General features: G+C 35.2%; 1 protein-coding gene across 3 annotated transcripts in view; it reads left to right on the top strand.

Moving 5' to 3' along the window:
- Positions 1-22,261, top strand: part of TMEM67 (transmembrane protein 67) — a 43,336-nt gene that overhangs the window by 2,531 nt on the left and 18,544 nt on the right. For 2 of the 3 annotated variants that reach the window (XR_014291570.1, XM_082600973.1), the window contains exons 3-18: positions 1,296-1,389; positions 2,107-2,206; positions 3,706-3,775; positions 3,867-3,941; positions 8,139-8,201; positions 9,688-9,842; positions 9,957-10,065; positions 10,845-10,931; positions 11,255-11,320; positions 12,994-13,150; positions 13,530-13,653; positions 15,282-15,387; positions 18,101-18,157; positions 19,679-19,777; positions 21,572-21,670; positions 21,926-22,012. Coding sequence is in view for 2 of the 3 variants with exons in the window: in XM_082600973.1 (XP_082457099.1) it covers positions 1,296-1,389; positions 2,107-2,206; positions 3,706-3,775; positions 3,867-3,941; positions 8,139-8,201; positions 9,688-9,842; positions 9,957-10,065; positions 10,845-10,931; positions 11,255-11,320; positions 12,994-13,150; positions 13,530-13,653; positions 15,282-15,387; positions 18,101-18,157; positions 19,679-19,777; positions 21,572-21,670; positions 21,926-22,012 (1,548 nt within the window). In the remaining variant the exon portion in view is untranslated. Of the gene's footprint in view, positions 1-1,295; positions 1,390-1,755; positions 1,850-2,106; positions 2,207-3,705; positions 3,776-3,866; positions 3,942-8,138; positions 8,202-9,687; positions 9,843-9,956; positions 10,066-10,844; positions 10,932-11,254; positions 11,321-12,993; positions 13,151-13,529; positions 13,654-15,281; positions 15,388-18,100; positions 18,158-19,678; positions 19,778-21,571; positions 21,671-21,925; positions 22,013-22,261 lie in introns of those variants that run through there. The other variant, XM_082600974.1, reaches the window with a different exon arrangement.

The following is a 22,261-nucleotide window of genomic DNA, read 5'->3' as shown; positions in this document are numbered from 1 at the left end:
TCTTAGAATTAGCGTCAACAGTTTTATATAATATTCATGTTCATAATTATATCTGAGTGATAAGTTCATGAAATGCCAGTTTCATCAGTAAATAGGTTAATATCTGTTGCTGTTTTGTTAATCATTTCATTATGTCATAATTTTTGGAAAATTAGTAAATTAATAGTTACTATATATGATGATTCTTAATTAACAGAAATATATCTTTGAATCATTTTGGGTAATTAGGAGTCAGTGTGCCAGTTCTGCCTTTATAGTAATGTTTCTTCTCATTGTATTAAAAAAAATTGAGTCTGGGAATTTAATATTTAATATATAAACCAGTCCTTGTTTATGACTAGTACTTACAGGTTTGATGATCATTTTGAAACTTTATATTTTTGGAAACATTGACCCTAGCTGAATTACAGTGATAAAAAGCTGCTAATATGAAATGGTGCCAAAGCAGATTTATTTTTCAGTGACATTACTAAGCTATCATAATTTTAAAATAGTCCTACATGTATAAATGTACCAACAAATATAGGAGCATTTCTTGATATATCCAGTCTTTTCAACCAAAACCTAAAATAATCTGTGGCACTGTTTTGTTGTTACCATTGTTTACTATTAATTTTGGTTACATCCATATTTGTAATAAAATTACTGTATTTTTACCCCAGATTTTTTTCTAAACCATATAATATTATAAGCCCAATTTTTGATGATGTCATATTTTATCAAAAACCTTTACTAGTACAAACTATTAGTGGATATAAGGAAAGATCTCATAATTTAAACAACTTTAAGTATATTTATTTACCATAAAATTCATCCATTTTAAATCATAACTTAATTGTTAAAAGCTATTATATTTGAATTTTTAAAAATTAGAATAACTATTTTAGAACAGGTAAGACTAAACTATTAATTGGCTATCTGTTGAATAGTGTTGAATTTCGTTGCATTTTTCCTTTGTAAATGGAAAAACTGAATGACAATATTAATTATGAGAGTAAGGACTCATTTAAATTGAAAATCATAAGGAAGAAAGAATTGCCTGGAGTTAATAGTAGTCAGTACTTACAGTAATAATAATATAGTAGTCAGTACTTATAGTAATAACGTATAGCTTGATTTTTGAATATAAGCACAAATTGTCTATCCAGGAAATCTTTATGTGGCTCATATTTATATAATTTATTTGCATATCTCCTGCAAATTGTACACTGTTATGGCTTTTTGAACTTACATGATAAATTAAGAAGGAGAACATTAATTAAGAAAGGGAAAATAATTTTTTTTTTTTACTTTAGAAAGGTGTTACTGGAGATGGCTGGAACTGTATTTCTTGCCCTGGTGGTTTAACTGCAGAAGGAAAATGCCACTGTCCCACTGGCCATATTTTAGGTAAGAAGTAGATTCTAGAATGTATCCTTATAGACTTTTTTTTTTCCTGTTTTTAATGTACATTGTATACATTGTAACCACAGGAAATAAAAGTGGTATTTTTATGTAAATATTTCATACCAAAAACATTGTTCTCCAGCATATTTTTTTCAGTTAATGGTATGATCTGTTAGATCTACCACATTCTTTTTAATCCACTCCATGGTATTTCATAGCATTTTGCTATTTAAAATATTTAGATTATTTCTAACAAATAATGTTTTGATGAATATTCTTATGCACATGTTCAAGTGTTTCTGTGGGTTAGGTATCTGAAAATGAAATTGTAGTATTATAAGGTATGTGAATTTACAATTTTAATAGATACCACCAAAAGCCCTCTAAGTTGTGAAACTTATCAGAAGTCTATGAAAATACTTGTTTCCCCAAATCCAGTGTAACAGGAACATGCAGGTAAGAGGTAAGAAATTCTCTGAGGAAAACATATTAATTGATTATGATGATGATGATTTGGAAATTGGTTTCTGTATTTTTTATGTGGGAATGGGGAAGGCTTCACTTTTCGATACTTTATTATGGATGGTGCTTGACATGTCTTTATGCAAACAAGTTGTTTTGAGAATTACTAGAATAATAACTACAACTGGGTTTTACTAAGTGTATAGAAGCTTATGTATTGACTATGAGTTAACATCTTACTGTTTCTAAATTGTTTAGTGGAAAGAGATGTTAATGGAACGTTGTTGTCTCAAGCAACTTGTAAGCTCTGTGAGGAAAGTGAAAACTCTTTTACAGTAGCAAATGCTTTAGGAAACAGGTAAGCGGTGTGCTGGGTGCTGACTTCATTAATATCTTATATTTATGTAGAATCTGTGCCTTTCCTATCAGATTCCTTGCTCCTCACAATAACCCAAGGAAGGATAGAAATAAACAGGTAAAGAAGCTGAGGCGCAGAAAATGAGACAGAATAGGGTTTAATTCTTGTTTCAGTGTCTTGTTGGTTGTTTGACCTCACTCGATAAGTCTGTCTCCTTGTCTTCAGAATGGGGACATACCACCCACTTCATAGGCTGTTACCACAGCTCAGAAACATATTTTACATATCTAAAGTTCTTAGCTAAGTGCTACAGAGTAAGTGCTCAGTAAAAGGTAGCTATTTTTGTTTGTCATGTAATTTGTACATAATCTATAATATAATGCATAGTATATAATAGTAACTTTTATTTGCAATCTACTTATTATATACTAGGTACTATCTTTATATATTATATTACATAAAAATATGTTAATAAATGTGATGATAATTATCATAACCCAGGTATCCTGGTTTATAGCCTTATTCTTTTATTTTTCTTTTCTTTTTATTCTTTTATAGCCTTATTCTTACTTCCTTTTCCCCATTTATGCATGCATACCTGCACACCACACACACACCCCTCCCTTTCTTTAACTCAAACACATCATCCCTATTTTTTTAGATGCCTACATGCTGACCTCCCTCTAAGTACCATTTTCTCTTCAGTTCCCAAATTTGAGATAGAAAATACTTGAGCAGTTTCTCCTGGGGATACTTAGTGTTGGATCATCTTTTCTCTCAGGCTGACCTAGCTTGTAGCATCCTAATACAGACTACTGGGTTGATCCCCTGTTCCTCCCTTCTTAAACCTCCCTAAGCCTAGTTTGAGTTCTGTGCTGTGCCCCAGCTCCTCCTCCTACCTGTTCTGTTTTGTAAGTAATGAGTACCTATAGAAACCTATCAGTGTCCCCACTAGTCCACTGCCCTCCCTCCCTCCCTCTATATCATTCATTAATGAAAAATATAAAGTATTTTCCTAAAATAAATAAAGACGATGAAAAGACTCTAAGAGTGTTTGTTGTAGGTTTGATGAGGGTATAGATACTCGTTTCTTTTCAGCGTATGTTACCTTTTTGCTTTGTGGCAGAAAAATAAGCAAAGTATATTAGATAATAACTACTTATAAAAATGGATTTGGTTTCATTTATATGAGTTTGTTGGGCTCTTTTGTTATTTGAGTGACTTAACCATCTTTGCTATTCAGTACTATTTATTTTATATTACCTGCGGTTTCAAAAGAATATTCGCCTATTATTGGTTAATTTTATTTATTTATACCTTGCCTTGTAATACAAAGAGTAGTATATCAGCATTAATACTTTTAATATGTTTACTTTATTACAAGTAATTGCTTAGTTGAATGAATCTATTCTAATCTAATCAGGAAGACAAGTTTTCAATTAAATTAGGGCTAGTGTAATTTATTAACATTTAACAAATTATTTTTGTTATATTGACAGGTGTGTCCAGTGTGAACCAACATTCATTAATACCAGCAGGTCCTGTGTGTGTTCAGAACCTAACATTTTAGTAAGTCTAATCAAATTGATAATGTATATACTTTTAAATTAAATTACTTATATTCTTCCATAAACGTTTTTTTTCTTATTTATTAATGAAGACAGGGGGATTATGTTTCAGCAGCACAGGGAATTTCCCTCCACGTATGATTTCAGCTGCACGTTATGGAGATCTTGTGAGTATGCTTCAGTTTTTTTTTGTTCTATTGTTAAGGATATTTCTGCATTTCTTCCTTTGGTAATTAATTTGGGGCTAAAATGAGAAACATTTATGTGTAAATCACTTTAAAACAGAAATTATCAGTCAATAAGAAACATTAGACCACAACTCAGCATTATAATTTATAAGTACAGTTGCTGTCTTCTCTACCTTAGCTCATTTCTTTTTCAGTGGATCTCAGAATGTTTAAGCTGGAAAGGTCTTTTATAGATCCTATAAAGAATGCAGTATACTATAGTTAAGAGTACCAGAGACTCTATAGATTTGAACCCTGGATTTACCAGTCATTAGTTTTATACCTTTGGACTTTCTAAACGTCAGTTTTATTGTCTGTAGGTTGGGTATAATAATACCTACCTCACAGAGCCTGTACATGGTAGTCACTGGAGATTTGAGAATTATTTGTATCCAGCCAAGTTCCTTGTTTATAGATGATGTGATGGCATATAGTTAGAGCTTTTGCAACAGAATCTGGAGATGACAAGATCTGGGATGTAAAATGGGAAGTGGATGAATTGGAACTGAGGAGGTCATCAGTCCGAGAGAATAGGAGTTAGATGACTAACTAGGAGTCAGTTAATGAGTAGAGCTTGTGTGGATAGGCTAGGATCTGGTTGCTACAATCATCACTGAATAAATGGGAGTGACTAGGGGGGCTGTAAGGATAGCTGTGATGAGGGTGGAATCTGGAATCCTCAGGAATAAAGTAAAAATTCCTCTCCTCCAGTATAGTCTTGTGAGATTACAGGCAAGTACCAAATATTTGCAGAAAAACAAACACTAAAATAGACATATACATAGGGAGCTTAAGATCATCCAAAAATTGGCTTGTTTGTAATCAGATTCATGTTTTCTCGGGCATTCTTCTCCAGTCTCGGATTATAGTGACATATACCATTATCAAATTTGCAGGCCTTTAATTTTCATTTTTTCCTTTTCAAAATAAGTAAAAATAATTTTGCCAAAAATTCCAACAATGTCTCTTTTTCATATTTGGTCTCAGATTACCAGTCATTTAGAGGTCATGTCCCCTTCAGTCTCCTCCAGTCTGGAACAGGTCCTCAGTCTTTCCCTGCCTTTCATGAACTCGACAGTTTTGTCATTTTACTTTTTTTTTTTTTTTTTTTTGGCCATGCCACACAGCTTGTGAGATCTTGTTCCCTGACCAGGGATTGAACCCTGGGCCACAGTAGTGAAAACCCAGAATCCTAACCTCTGGACCACCAGGGAAGTCCCCTAGCTCGACAGTTTTGAAGACTACAGGCCTTACAATACAGAGGGTGACCCTCAACCTGGGTCCATCCAGTCTTTTTTCATAATTAGGGCATGCCTGGCAGGAAACCACAAAAAAGATGTTGTGCTCTTCTCAATCCATTGCGTCACATCAGGAGACACATGATGTCCATCTGTCCCACCACTGGTGATATCAACCTAATGGTCACCCCCTGCTGTAAACTCACCACATCTGCTATTAAGTTACCATTTTCCCTTTGTATTTGGTAGGTTTTTTTTTTTTTTTTTTTTCGGTATGTGGGCCTCTCACTGTTGTGGGCTCTTTAGCAGACATAGCTAGAAAATATATACACACATTATGTATATACATACACACATCTATAACTATTTCTGTATTTATTCTGTAGTTTTATATAATTTTATAAGAGAGACATCCAATCCTCTTCAAGTAATATACCAATCAATAAAAACTTTCCAAATATATGAATCAGTGTCTTCCCATTCCCTTTTTCCAAAAACAGCTTACATCTTGGTTTGTTTTCCCAACTTTAATTTTGAAAAATTTTTAAGTTGCAGAAAAGTTGAAAAAAATAATAACTGTGCATATATCTTTTAGTAGTTTAACCAATTATTAATGTTTTGCCACATTTGCTTTCTCTCTCTCTGTGTATGTGAATGTATGCATATGCACACATACAAATCCATATTTTTTTCTGAGCCACTTGAAAATAAGTTGTAGCTATATAACATTTCACTCCTAAATACTTTATTATGTAGCTCCTAAGAACAAGGGCATTTTTCTGGTATCACACCTAATAAGATTAAAATTAATATAATAGAATTACCTGATATACTGTTCATATCCAAATTTCCCCACTTGTTTCAATAAAGTCTTTTATTCCTCCCCACTTTTTTTGGCAAGGGGGACCCAGGATCAGTGAAAAACCCTGCATTGACTTAATCTTTTTAGTCTCCTTTAATTTAGAACAGAGAGACCCTTGTTCTGTTTTGCTTTTTGGGTTTTTTGTTTTTGTTTTGGCTTTTTTTTTTTTTTTTTTTTTTTTTGCTTTTATGGCATTGACTCTTGGAGAGTCAAGGCCAGCTTTCTTGTAGAGCATTCCACACTCTGGATTTTTCTCATGATTAGACTCAGTGAAATGTGTTTTTGCAAAAATATGATATAGGTGTTGTGTATAGCCCGTTGCATCAACAAGGAGCACATAATGTCAGGATGTCCGGTTAGTTGTGGTGCTAAATTGGCTGCCTGGTCATGGTGCTGTCTGCCACCTCTCTCCATTGGAAAGGTACTGTGAGTAATAAGTTAGTCTGAGATTTTACTTTCAGACTATATACATATCTGTTTTAGCAGCTATTGATGAACCTTACCTGAATCAATTATTAAATTGGTTATTTCAAAATGATTTCACAATTCTGTTGTTCCCTTTATATTTTTAGTTAGCAGTCTTCTATAAAGAGTGCTTTCTTTTCTCTCTGTGCTTTTTTTTTTTTTTTTTTTTTGCTTTACTGCAAACTCCAGGTATCATGAGTGTGTTATAATCTGTCACTGTTATTCTTCTTTTCAAAGCTCAAATTGTCTCAAATTTGGACTTCCCTTTGGTATAGCCCCTGTGTTATTTTGACATGTCTCTTTCAGTCTTTAGACACTACCTTGGTTTCTCTATACTGTGTTCCAGGCTCAACCAATGTAATTATAATTTTAAATAGTCACGTAATACTCTAGTTTATGCATTGAAATTCATGTAATTGTATGTCTATTGACTATTTAGGTTTTCTGTTATTAATAATATTGCTGTCAACCATTTTATGCACAAAGATGTGTTTTTCCTTTTGGAGAGATTATTGCCTTAAAACAAATTTCCTAAATGTTTCTAAAAATTCCGTGGATATTGTTTTACAAAGGATCATACAACTTTATCACTGGCATTGTCTGTGGCTTCATTTTATATGCATTTGCCAGTACTGTTGTTATTGCTTTCCATTTTTACTCAGTTTTTTTGTGTGTGTTAGTCAACCTTCTATGCATAGGTTTTTTTCTTACAAAATGAGAATTTTTGCTTATTGAAGAGATGAAAATAATGAATAATGAAGTGACTCATCATTTTATTTTAGATTTCTTTGACAGTTGTGGTGTCACGATTCATATAATTTGGTTTTATCTCCGTTGTCCATGTTCAGAGAATTTATTCTGAATGGTGCTTCTCGGTGTCTCATTTTTTAGCAAGATATGCAGATGAGCTTTACGATAGTGGTGCTTAACTAGAGGCTTGTATCTGCAGCTTTCAGAGCACATGTATGCCTTGGTCTCATCCTAGACATTCTGTTTCATTTGGTTTAGAATAAAGCCAAGCATTTTCTGTTGTTAGGAAATTCCACAGTTGATTCTGATACCCATCATTGTTTGAGAATCACCACTTTGGAGATTTTACATATTAGTTACTCTGTATATCCCCAGTCTCCAGTTGCTTAGAAATCATTCACAAATATTTCTTTTTTATTACTTGCCAATTTAATACAGTGTAATAATCCTAAATCAGCAAATATTAACCAATACTAAGTCAGAATCTAGTTTTTCTTTTTTTGCACTTTGATTTTTGTTTTTTGTTTTAGTGAAATGGGCATAATGTTTTTTTGGTTTTTTTTTTTGATTATAGACATACTTTGTTTCCTTATATCCTTTGCCTAAGTAATGTGATTTTGTAATTCAGTCCTATTTGTAATTACTGACATTGCTTAGAATTAATTCTTATATTCCCATTAGAATCTATTTTTCTGATAATATTGAGAAAGTAATGTTAGTTATTTCTGACTCAGCAATATGCATATTAATGTCTTCTAAACAGTGTAGGGTTAAGGAATTTCTATTTGAACTTAAAACTAAAATTCATCTTTGTGTTTACAGGGCATGTCTTTCACTTCAGAATGGTTTGCAGAGTATTTGCAATCATCAGCAGCTGCTTGTTGGGTATGTTAGAATTTCTAGAAAATAATTTTATTTCATTTCAAAGAATTGTGATACCATTTTTTTCCCCAGTTAATAAAACTTTTCTCTCTAAGTAGATATATCTCCTTGGTCATTTTCTATAAGAAAAATAAACCCTTTCTAAGTGGACTGAAAGAGAATACTAAAGAAAATGTTATTCATTTCACATTTCATTATTCGTAAATTGAATGTGTCCAAACTTATTCAGCAGAAATTGAATGTTAGGGGAAACTGATTCATACTATCATTTAGTAAATGTTTATTGATGACCTACTGTATGCCACGCCCTGTTCTCAAATCTTTAAGTTATCTATTTCAGGAAAAGGCAGAGAAAAATCCCTCGTGGAATTATATTGTAAGTAAATGTTAGGTGGTGCTAAGTGCTATGAAGACAAGTAAATCAGGATAAAGAGCATAGAGAGTGGAAGGTGGTGCTGTTTTAGGGAGGGTGGTCAGGACAGGCATCTCTGGGAGCGTGATATTTGAGTAAAGATCTGAAGGAAGTAGAAGAGAGCCTTGTAAATATCTAGGGGAAGAGTATTCTAAGCAGAGACTACAGCAAGTGCAGAAGTCCCAAAGCAGGAGTTCTCTGGTGTTCATGCTAAAGAAACAGGAAGGAGACCTGAGAGGCTAGAGCAGAGTGAGCAGGGAAAGTGGAGAGATGAGTTCACAGATGAAGGGAGTGACTATGGTGAGGACTTGGAGTTTACTGGAAGGGATGTAGAGGATTATGTGCAAAGGAAGACAATGGTTGACCTCAGGTTTTGAAAAGATCACTCTAATATGGAGAGCAGATTTTGTTGGGGCAAAGACAGAAGCGAGGGGACCATTTAGGAGAGTATTAGAGTAATCCAAGTGAGAGAAAGTGGACTCGTGGACCAGGGTGGTGCCATGGAAGTCTGAGAAATGTTTAGCTTCTGGATATACTTTGAAGATTGAGCCAGTAGGATTTAATGATGAGCTGGATACGAGAAGGGAGAGAAAGAATATTACTGCAGTGATTTTTATTTGAATAACTAAAAATGGAGTGGTCTTTTCCTGAAAGGGAAAACTGAAAAAGAAGTTTGAGAGCAAACTCAACAAATGATCTTATTTTGCTGTTCATAAACAAATTACTTAAAATGGATTAGATTTATATGCATAAGCTCTAATATAGGAACAAATTATTATTCTTTCAAAAATAATTATTCTGCATAATAGTTTTTTTAAATGTCATGCTGTTAGTTCTTCTTTTAATTGCTTGTCTTTATATTTCCACCTAAAATTTACAGTTAAAATGTACAAATTATTTATCTGCCATATAGAAAGTTCTTTTCTACTTAAATTAGAGGAAAGGTATGAAAAGCAAAAGAATATCCAAAAAAAGAATTTGCAGAATAAGTAAAGTTAAAACCGAGCATAATTTTTGTGTCAACTTTTGCTTAGGATGTTGAAGTCCATACATTTCTTTGTCATTGCTCTCTTGTAGGTGTATGCCAATCTAACATCCTGCCAAGCTCTTGGAAATATGTGTGTGATGAATATGAATTCTTATGACTCTACCACTTTTGATGCATGTCGACTGTTTCAGTTTATCTTTGAAAATACTGCTGGACTGGGCACTGTTCATTCTGTTTCATTTTGGTAAGGCTATTCTAATTGACGAGCCATCATTTTGACGAAATTCAGTGCAATTACTGTCACAAATACATATTAAGAATTGTTCCCCATTATTAAAACAGTTGTGATTGTTTATAGGAGACAGAATCTTCCATGGCTGTTCTATGGAGACCAGCTAGGATTAGCACCTCAAGTACTCAGTACTACACCTCTTCCTACAAATTTCAGTTTTAAAGGGGAAAACCAGGTACAAGTCACTATATTATTGAAGGATAACTACATTTTGATTTACAATTTTAAAAGGTAACAAGAATATTGCTAGTCATAATTCTTGATAGGCTTTTAAAAATTTAATTACTAAACTAAATCTAAATATTAGCTGCTGAGGAACTAAAAATATAAAGTTTAGCTGCCTTACTTGAGTATATGATACCTCTGGATTATGTCATTATGGCAGCAAGTAGTACTTGTGGGGTTGGGAAGGACAGGTTTCATCACCATATGCAAAGCCGTCTCTGTCCTGTATCTCCACATGTTTAAAAAGGGCTTCCAAAGATTGACTGGGATTCTTATGCCTTTCCTTAGCACTTCACAGCTCCAAATTCTTACCTCAACTTTTTGACTTTCTAGAATGAAAGAACAGATTTTTCCCTCCCCTACTCACCCCCCATATACACACACACACATTTAACAGGTTTCAAAAGAAGTTATCTGTCACCAGCACTGCCTCTCAATTCTGAAATAATAGTTTTTGTGCGAAAACCCAGTCCATTTATTTTGGTGTGTTTAATCATAGAGATACTTAGATTAATGTTGCTTCAAAGTAAAGATAGTTGAATTCAATATTTGATCTCTGGAAAAAGAAAAGATCAATCAACAATGAAAAAAATTTTTTAGACTATTTTACTGAATATATACTCTGGAAGTCTAAACTCTGGTTTTTGTATAGACTGTTATATGTAATATATATATTTATAGAGTTTCAGAGTATGTGACATTATTTTATTCTTGTTTTTCTTTAATCAGAATACAAAACTGAAGTTTGTTGCTGCTGCTTATGATGTAAGAGGAAATTTTCTCAAGTGGCAAACTTTAGAAGGAGGTGTTTTACAGGTGAGTATGATTCTAGCTAGAGAATTCCTAACGTGTCTTTTTTTTGACTGAGGCAAAGATGAGAAAAAAACTAGATTATTGCTTGGATAGAGCATCAGTTGCTTTGTAGAGTTGATTTTTTTCATGTGTTTTAAATTGGAATTTCTTAAAACTACTTTAAGTTCTGACTTATAACAAAGATGCTCCCTTAACTTTTCATTCCCTTGATACATTGAATGAGTACTATATAAAGTATATGTACATGTTGAGTGTTGAGAACCCTTGACTATAAGCAAAGAAAACATTTGTGAGAGATATTTATCAGTTGTATTCTTTTGCTGTAGCTTTGTCCAGACACAGAGACAAGATTAAATGCTGCTTATTCCTTTGGAACAACCTATCAGCAGAATGTAAGTTGAAACTATTTTAGGCTGTCTGTATTTTAGCTTCATTTTTTCACATCAGCAATAATTGGAATATCTTTGAATTTTTGAAATTGGAAATTTTTTGTAGTAATGAATAATTTCACCGATTGATATAGTTTTTATTAATCTAATCAGCATGAAAAGAGTACGTTGTCATAGAGTCTTAAACATCATAATCAGTTGTTTATTTACTTCTAGGCATATAGGTCATAAAAATAATCTCTACTTTTGAGCATTTTAGAATAAAGCAAAAGTATTACTTCATTTTTAATGAACAATAAAGTGTTATCACTCCCTCCTCCCTCTACCCTCCAGAAACAAATAAAAATGCTTTCCTTTTCTCTCCTTCCATGCTTTCCTCCCTCCCTCCCTCCCTGACCTTCCTTCCTTTGGTAATGCATTTTAAAACTACAGTATGGTACAAAGGAATATTATGAGCCATTAAACGTTTGAAAGAAATTCACTAGTCTACAAAAATACTTCTTGATAAAATGCATATACATACACCATAGAACAAAACTGTGCTTCCAGTTTTGTTAAAACCATGATGAAAAACACTATCAGGGAAAACAGATTAGAAGAAGATAAACATTTTTAACAGTGGTTATCTCTAAATGGTGGGATTACAGGTGATTTTCTCTCTTTTTTATATTTTCCAAATTTTCTATCATGAACATTGAATTTACTTTTATTATCAGAAACGACTTCTATGTTATTTTTTTTAAATGCTATTGTGTGTCTACCTTGGGCCAGGAGAATCAACACTTGTTAAATGCCCGCTGCTCTATGCTCAGCATTTTATCATTTTTATCTCATCTGATCCATGAAATATCTATGTGAAATACATATTATTTGTGCTTTATAAATGAGGAAATGGTGCTCAGTAAGATTAGGTAATGTACTCAAGGTGTTGCATCAAGTAAATGTTCTGTTAGGCTTGAAAATCATGATTTTTCCATTGAACCTGGTTGCCTCTCAAGGAGTTCATAGTCTAGTAGAGAAAACAGCTATATAGACAGACAAAGAATTGCAAAGAATGTGATGTGTTGTTCTATAGATATGAACAAGGTACCATGTTGGTCCAAAGGAGGGTTCATTAGCAGTTCCTAGGGAAATATGGAAAGGCTTTACAGAGTGAGTGATACTTGAGCTTGTAGAATGAATATGAGTTTGCCAGGAGAGCACAGTGGGGAAGGGAATGTCAAGCAGAAACACCATTTGCAATGTCAGAGAGATGTAGAATAGCATAGCATATTTAGAGACTGTAAGTAGATTAGTGTGACTGGACCATAGACAGAGAGGGAGCAGTGGGAGATAAACCTGGCTCTGTTAAGGGGAGCCAAATCATAAACAGCAGTGTACATCAGGAAAAAGAATTGGAACCTCATCCCATAGGATAGGGGTTTTTAAACCTTTTCATTGACTGTTGAGAATGAATGGGTTGTAGGACAAGATCCAGGTGGTTCTTTACTGTTAGTTATTTTGGCCCTTATAAAAGAATCATACATAGTATTCATGTTTTGAAAGACACATGGAAATGTGTATAAACAAGATAACTGAAAGATACTTCATTTTACAATTAAAAAAACTTTTAAAGATAATAAATATGCTTTCTAATTTTCAATTTGGATACTTTCATTTTTCATTTTCTTTTCCAGTGTGAGATTCCTATCTCTAAGATCTTAACTGACTTCCCCATGCCTACATTTTATGATGTGTACCTTGAATATACTGATGAAAATCAACACCAGTATATTTGGGCTGTGCCTGTGTTAAACTTAAATCTTCAGCACAATAAAATATTTGTGAACCAAGGTAAGGCATCCATACATACCACTCTTTCTCTGAGCTGAAATCAATAAACCAGTCAACCAACATGATAATTTAATAAATCACAGATTATAAGAATGGTCATAGATTCTCTCTGAGTATAAGCGTCTATATAGCATGCCTAAAAGTAAAACAGTAAGGTTGCTGGTATATTTAGAAATTTTTACTAAATATATCAGGCTTATTATTAAGAAATTATGTTATTGCTAAAAGTGTATCCTGAGAAAAATTAGTAGAACTGTAAAATCAGGGCTAATTTTAATAGAAAAATTAGTAGAACTGAAAAAGTTGTCCTTGAGAGCCATCTTGAAGAATTGAAGATATTTTTTAAATGCCATCTCTTTTTTTATTATTATTATAAAAGACAGTAGCTCTGGCAAGTGGCTTCTGACTCGGCGCATTTTCTTAGTGGATGCACTAAGTGGAAGAGAAAATGACTTAGGAAGTCAGCCAAGATTAATTCGAGTTGCTACCCAAATATCACTGAGGTAAACAAACGTCTAATGCACTAAATGAGGCTTGGAGTATATGGAAAATTGTGGTAGTGAAAGTATTGACCTGTAATTATCAGGTGAAAACAATAAGAACACCTGAACTGGAATAATACATACTGTGTTTTTAGATGTCCCGATAGATTGGGATGCACTAATAGAGGGGAGAATTACGTCAGAAGAGATTAAGGACTTTTGCCAAAATTCATATTGTAGGCGCACTCTAGACCTGCTGAATTAGAATGGGTTGAGAGAGGGAAAGTGAAGATCAGTGGGCTGAAGCAGACATGTTAGAGCCTGCCAGGTGATTGCAATAGGCAGGCCTCCTGCGGCTCCATCTCCCTTAACAGCTACTGTTCTAGGTTGGCCCTCATTAATTATCAACACCTCACTCTTCCTAGGATACTTTAAAAAAATAATAAATTTATTTATTTATTTTTGGCTGTGTTGGGTCTTCCTTGCTGTGCACGGGCTTTCTCTAGTTGCAGCGAGTGGGGGCTACTCTTCGTTGTGGTGTGTGGGCTTCTCATGGAGGTGGCTTCTGTTGTTGTGGAGCACGGGCTCTAGGTGTGCGGGCTTCAGTAGCTGTGGCACATGGGCTCAGTAGTTGTGGCTTGCAGGCTCTAGAGTACAGGCTCAGTAGTTGTGGCACACGAGCTTAGTTGTTCCGCGGCATGTGGGATCTTCCCGGACCAGGGATCGAACCCGTGTCCCCTGCATTGGCAGGCGGATTCTTAACCACCGTTCCATCAGGGAAGTCCCTTCCTAGGATACTTTAATGATGACCCTGCCTTAGGGTAGTGCCTTGCAGCCCTCATGTGTCTTCTCCAGTGTGAGATTCCTATCTCTAAGACCTTAACCAGCCTTCCCACTCCGATATTTTATGATGTGCACCTTGAATACACTGATGAAAATCAACACCATCTTCTTTCTGGCACTTCAACATACATTATTTTTTTCACTTTGATTTTTATGATAGTCTTATGAGGTAGGCAGTACAGAAGTTTTGTCATATACCTTGCTGAAATCCAACTGTGCTGTTTTCAGCAGTCCCTCAATCTAATGTAGTATCCCTAGTGAAAACGAAATTGAAACTAGTCACGCCTGATTTGCTCTTGGAGAAACTGTGCTGGCCACTGGTGCTTGGCATTTTCCTTTCTGAGTTTACAAACTGTACATTACTAATGCATTGAATTCAGCAAAATGTACCCCATTATGTGCCCTAAACAGTATTAGATATGACACAGTATTTTGTTAAGAATTCGTCTTCTTTGAAAATTAGGATATTATCTGCCTTCCTCTAGGCTTCATGTAACACTTCTCTTTTGAGCAGTCCTCAAAAGTGGTGCACAGTACTTCACTGATTTCATTTGTAAACTTCATAGGACCTAGATCAGCAAGAGTTTCTAATTTGTCTCAGAGGTTATATTTCAATATAAAGTTTTGACCATTTCAAATAGCCTATGTTGTTACCATTAGTTTATGTTTGACCTCTAGTTTTTAGTAACTGGTAGTTCTGAGATCACCAAGACTATCCATATCCAATTCAGAAGAAACAATAAGTTAAATTTATGTTTAAGGACCTAGATGTATTTATAACTAAAAATGAATTTTCTTTTAAACAGTATCCACCTTGTACCCAACACAAAAAATGGAAATATCTACCCTCCCTTAATTACCATTGCCTACAGTGACATTGATATCAAAGATCCCAACAGCCAGTCTGTGAAGGTGAGTTCCTTCCTAATCATTGCCTCTCTATGTGTTAGTATAATGCTGATAGAGTTTGTGTTATGGTCAAAAGACAATTAGTCCTTTTTAAAGTTTTAAATAAACATAGCACTTTATATAGTCAAGACTTAATTATTTTTTACTAATAGTGGTAAGAGGTGAGCTCTTATGGATCCTGGGTATAAAAAAGCAAGAATTATGTTTGTCAGTAGACAGCATCACCAGCAGCTGGGCCTCCCTGTTCAGTATCCTGGGGTATGCTGAGCCACGCAGCATCTGCTCCCATCCTCTTTGGCCACCTTGCTTCTGTTAAGAGTTTGCCTCCTTGACTAACTAAACCAGGAACTCAAACCTTAAGTGGGCATGTGTGTTCCTCTTCTCACCGGTCTCGCCCACTTGATAGAGACACAGTTCAACAGGCAGAAAGAGAATCAGATTATCAGCTTTATAACTAGTAGCGCTAAAGTGAGCTAGAGAATGCAGTTTGGACCTGCAGCCAATTAGTCTTCTGCTATTTCCCAACTCAGTTAAGTTTAACCACAGAACTAAAATCCTCCCCTGCCTGGCAGGGCCTGTATATGGAAGCGATACCATGTACACACTGAAAGCAGGCTACACCAAAGAGAATGAGCCTGGGAAAGGCCGAGCCGCACGACACAGTTCCTCCTCTCTACCTCGCCAGGCAGATGAAGCGTCCCTGCTTTGATGAGGGGTAAATGAGAGAGGATAGAGATAAAAAGCAGGCTGATCCTTCTGTTCTTCTTCCTCATTCCCTCTCCTCTCCAGAAACATGAGAATTGGAAGGTGGGCATTCCTTACCTCCAAGACTCACTAATAGCTTTTAATTTCTATTATTTTACTTTTCTGAATTTCAGTATTCTAGTTCTTTTGGCTTTTGGCCTCTCTGTTGCGCTTGTACGTGTGCTCAGCTGCTATTGGATTCAGGCTTTCATTAAGTGAAAAGTAGGCACATAAATAACTTTTCTCTGAAAGATTTCACATCCTCATTTGTATTACCTGATTTCATGTTAAAATTAGCTTCAATTGCCTATATTTGTATACAGTATAGTGACAGGAGAAGAAAATCCAGAAACATGCTTAGTAACAACAAAAGACTGCCTGGTTTACGTCTTCCTGGAATGGTCATTCTTGGGTAGTCAAGAATATATTTATCTTAATATAAAACACTTCTGGGTGTTTTCTTTAAGTATTTTTCTTGTCCAAAATATTCTAAACTAAGTCTTGACAAATTGGAAAAAAAAGAAAAAAAGTTGAGAGAATCATAAAACCATATTGAGGAAGTCCACCTCAAATTCATTCTAATTGTAGAATGTACAGTTCTTTCATCATTTCTTAATTTCTCATGACAGTTATTGTAAAAGTTCTATGTTCATTTTAAGTATCCAGCTACATCTCTGCTCTCTCATCAAAGGCAAATAACCTATCTTCGTATTTTACTGAGCAGATCAAAACCATCCAATACGAATTCCTTCAGATTTCCTCTTTAATACTTAAGTATCTCTGTTTCGTTATCTTTCCTGACTCCTGTTCTTGTTCCTATTTCTAAGAAAAAAGGACCCTTCCCCCTTAAGCGAATTTTCAACCTGTACTTGTTTAGGGTACTTCCTCCAGCATCCTGTTCCACCCACAACCCTTTATTCAGCCAGCTTCTCTCCTGGTCCCTTTCCTTTGCTTATAATACCCTTCAGGTTGCCCCATCTTAAAAACAAACTAACACAACCAAACAGTAAAATCATCCATCAACTCTGCCAACTGTTCAGCTTGCTATCGTGTGTCTTTCCTTGATTTCCCAGCCATTTACTCTTTCATCATTTGCAGTTTTGCTCTTGCCGTTTGCTTCTTTGAAAACCTGTTTCATGAAGTCAGCAATGAATTCCACATACACTGGCTTTATTTCTTTAACTTGACACTTACACAGTTGACCCTTGAACAACATGGGTGTGAACTGCATGGGTCTACTTATACATGGGTTTTTTTTTTTTCTTCACTCAATATGTACCACAGCACTACACGAAGTTGGTTGAATCCATGGATGCAGAGGGCCAACTCTAAAGTTCTATCTGGATTTTTGACTGCACGGGGGTTGGCGTCCCTAACCCCTGCATTGTTCAAGGGCCAGCTGTACAACATTTGACACTACTGGTGACCTCCTCCTTCTTGAAACTCCCTGTTCATGACCTTTGTAAGACTTGGGTATCTTTCCTCTCCTACTTCTCACACTCCTGTTTCTCTTAACCCTTTACTGGTTCTTCTTTCTACTGTCTCAATATAATGGTATCCCTAAGATTCTTGTTCAGCCCTTTGATTAATCTGCCATCTTAGGCTGTGATTGTTTAGCCAGTTGCTGAATTCTTGATATATAAGATCAGTCACACTCCTCAGTTACAGAAACCTATCAGAAAATGAAATATGGTTAATTTGGCTTGACTGCTATTAATGAACCTAACCTAGCTCCTAATGAAGCCCTCTTTCTTTAACATGTGTTCAAAGGGGATGTTTAAAGTAGCATGAATAATTCCCAAAAGTGTATTCATTTATGTATTGATACAAATAAGGGTCAACTCTAGTAACATTGATAGTTCAAAAGTATGGCATATATGGTAAAATTCAGCTACAAATGTATTTTTATAGTAAAAGTAGGTTTGTGTTATATAACTTAAGTATGGCTAATTTGCTTTCTTTTAAATATCAGGTTTCTTTCTCGGTCACATATGAAATGGATCAAGGAGAAGCACATGTCCAGACAGATGTGAGTTTATTTTAACCTGTTAAAAATACTTACAGTATATTTTTTAATTAAAAAAAAAGTTTTTACATGTACAGGAAAGTTGTCAAAATAAAGAGATTTGCAATATATCCCTCACCCAGCCTCCCCTAATGTTAACATCTTACATGATGGTAGTACAGTGATCTTAATCAGAGAATTAATATTGATGTAGTCCTGTTAACTAATTTAAATACTCTGGATTTTACAGATTTTTTTCACTATCCTTCTTCTGTTTCAGGACCCAGTCCAGGGTCACTTTTTTTTTTTTTTTTTTTTTTAATTTTTTGCGGTACGCAGGACTCTCACTGTTGTGGCCTCTCCCGTTGCAGAGCACAGGCTCTGGATGCGCAGGCTCAGCGGCCATGGCTCACGGGCCCAGCCGCTCCGCGGCATGTGGGATCTTCCCGGACCGGGGCACGAACCCGTGTCCCCTGCATCGGCAGGTGGACACGCAAGCACTGCGCCACCAGGGAAGCCCCAGGGTCACATCTTACTTCTAGCCATCATGTGTATCTTTAGATCTGTGACAGGTGCTCTGTCGTTCTTTGTCTTTCATGACTGACACTGGTATTTTGGACCTCAATTGGGTTTATCTGATATTTTCCCATGATTAAATGTAGTTTTAGCACAAATGCCACAGAAATGATGTTGTACCCTTCTCAGCACATCATATCAGAAGATACTTGATGTCAGTGTATCTTATTAACAGTGATGTCACCTTCGATCATATGGCTAAGATGGTGTCCACAGAGTTCTCCACTGTATTTTTCCACTTATAGTTAATAAGTATCTTATATCTTGTGAGGAGATACTTGAGATTATGCAAATATCCTGCTCCTCATTATTCTTTTGCCCTCTAATTTTAGCACCCATTGTTAATTCTTGCCAGTAAAAAGTGTTACTGTGACATTTGTCTGATGGTGATTGTGTATTTCCATCATTTCTTCTATATTTGTTTTTTTTTTTTTTTTTTTTTTTTTTTTTTTTGCTGTACGCGGGCCTCTCACTGCTGTGGCCTCTCCTGTTGCGGAGCACAGGCTCCGGACACACAGGCTCCGCGGCCATGGCTCGCGGGCCCAGCCGCTCCGCGGCATGTGGGATCTTCCGGGATCGGGGCACGAACCCGTGTCCCCTGCATCGGCAGGCGGACTCTCAACCACTGCGCCACCAGGGAAGCCCTCTTCTATATTTGTGATTTCAAGTTCTACTATAAGGGAGGAACTGTCCCTTTGTCCACATTGATTTATTTATTCATTTAAATCAGTATGGACTCATGGATATTTATTTATTCTAGCAATAATAATTCATTAGTATCTATTTTCTTGCTCAAATTGTCCCAGATTTGACCATTGGGAGTTCCTTAAATTTGCCTCCTATGTCCTTTTAGCCACCTTCCACCACCATTTTTTGAGTACTTCCTTACTTTCTATTTACAATATCTTTGAACATGGATGAAATTACATTATGAAATTACATAAATTCTAAAAATTTTTTTTCCTTTAGATTGCTTTGGGTGTGTTGGGTGGACTAGCTGTTTTATTGTCTCTTTTGAAGACAGCAGGTTGGAAGAGACGCATTGGGAGTCCCATGATCGATTTACAGGTATGATCACAGGAATTTTTTAAGTATATTTTTATCTTTTGGCTATTTTATATCCTTCTAATAGACACAGCTAGAGAATGAGTAAAAAGTTGCCTTGAGTTTCTCTGGTGTATATGACTATGAGAGGTGTATGCTCATTTCCCTCCCACGTTGCTGTGGGCCAGTCTGCACCCAACAGCAGAGCTGTTCTTATTTCCTCACGTCCTCACCAATACTTGCTGTTTTTCACGTCTTTCCATTTTTTGGCAATTTGGTGAGGTAAGTAGTATGTTATTCTTGATTTAATTTTCATTTCTCTGATTACTCTTCATATGCTTTATTAATCATTTGGGTTTCCCCTTCTGTGAACTTCCTGTTTATATGCCTTGCCCATTTTTCTAATTAAGTTTTCAGTTTTTCTTGTTTATTTAAACAAGTTTTTATATTTTATTTATTTAGAGTTTTATGTATTTCCTAAATATAAATCCACTTTTGGTTTGTGATGTTGAAATTTATTCTCCAAGAGTGATTCATGTGTTATTTTATCTATGTGTTACTTTGTTTAACAGAAACTCTTGATTTTAATATTGTCACATGTGAATAGGTTTTCATATGATGGCATGTGCTTTTAGGATCTTATTTAGGAAAGCCTCCCCTATCTCAAGATCAAAAAGGTATTCGCCCATATTTTATTCTATTAACTTTATAGTTTCTCTTCTCAATTAATCTTTTTTATGTTTGTTTTTATTTTTATCTATCATTTTTTGAATATTTACTATGTGCCAGGCACTTTTCTAAGCATTACATGTATAGTTCATTTAGTCCTCACAATAGCTCTATGAAGTTAGGTATTATTATCATTCCCATTTTATACATGCTGAAATTGTGGCAGAAGTTAAGTAAGTTTCCTATTCATTTAATTTTTATAGCAACAAAGTAATAGCTGGTATTTCCATTTAGCTGATTAAGAACATGAGAAAGGCACGTAGTAAACTTGTTTGTGCTGGGATGTCTTCCTGACTCCAGAGCCAATGTGCCAAGGAATCGGAGGAGGGGAGCTTGATTTACTGTCTGAGATAGTCAAGAAAGGCTTCCAAGAGAAGTGAATTTTAAGCTGGGTTATCTGCGCATTCCACAAATAGTCACTGACAGCCTACTGTCTGAGTGCCAGGTGCTCTACTAGGCACTGGGGGGGGGGGGGTTGTGATAATGAGCAAAGAGGACATTGTCTCTGCCCTCAGAGTTCATGAGTTTGCCAGAGAGAAGAAGGGAAGAATATTTGTAGAATCAATGCCCATTTCATTCCCCAAAACATTTGAGATGAAAGTGTGGAGTAGTTAATTATTGAGTAAGTGGTTGGAACTGGCAGATGAGGCTAAAAATTTAATTTTTGTCTAGGTTGTGGAGGACCTTGTGAGTCAGAAATTTATATTTTAATAAGGAGTCACTGTACATTTTTAAGAAGGAGAGTAACACAATCCAATTTACATTTTAGAAAGCCAACTCTGATGGTAGTGTAGAGGATACATTGGAGAGAAGGATTCCAGACTCGAAGAAAATTAGGAAGCGGTTCTAAATTTCTTAGATGGTGAAAAATGAGAAGGGTTGAATAAAACAGAGGCTATTGGGAATGGATCAAAAGGTTAGGACCCAAAAGATGTCTAGGAAGTGGCTGCAGTTGGTCTTTCTAACTGATCCACGTATACATGAAACAAGGCTTCAAGCTTGAGAAACTGGGTAAATAACATGTTATTAAAAGTAATAGTATAAATAGGTTGTGTCTATAATGGCTATAATTCTCTTTTTAAATTGCAGACAGTTATGAAATTCTTGGTTTACTATGCTGGTGATCTGGCCAATGTTTTCTTTATCATCACTGTGGGAACAGGTCTTTACTGGCTTATTTTCTTCAAAGTAAGTGATTTTCTGAATTTAACCTAAGTGCCAGTACCTGAATAACTTGTAAGCTTTCTTTATAAAGGAACTGTCTTCAGTGGAGGATATTTCTGATCAAGAGTATTGGGGCAAGTGCTAAACTCACCATTCCCTGAGTGTGCTGTGTTTATTGAGTGCATCACCACCTTCCTCTTTTACGCTTTCTTTGGGTTATAACTTGTGTTTAGTAAAAACTTTGTATGGTCATATTTAGCAGTGTAATTTTTATCATAGGCACAGAAGTCTGTCTCTGTTTTGCTACCAATGCCGGCTCAGGAAGAAGGTTTTGTTACTTATGTGGGATGTGCTTTTGCTCTGAAGGTAAGTTTCAAAGCACGGGTTACTGAATTTAAAAGACCTGCTAATAAGTATTATAAGTCTTTAAAATTAAACTGCTTTCAAAATCTTTGGTGTAAAACTTAGTTTAATTTTGGAAGAAAGCATGAATTAATTCTGTTTTACTAGGAAGTCTACTTTTATTTATAATAGATATCTTATTCTGAAGATCTGCCTTAAATATTTTTTAATTATTTAGTTTAACCTGTTAATTGAGAGTAAAAGGTACCATGC

The sequence above is a fragment of the Mesoplodon mirus genome (genome assembly GCF_964341445.2).
Source record: "Mesoplodon mirus genome assembly, chromosome: 16".
Taxonomy (NCBI): Eukaryota; Metazoa; Chordata; class Mammalia; order Artiodactyla; family Ziphiidae; genus Mesoplodon; species Mesoplodon mirus.
The sequence above is the reverse complement of the archived record's forward strand: the minus strand, read 5'-3'. Positions and strand labels throughout refer to the sequence as shown.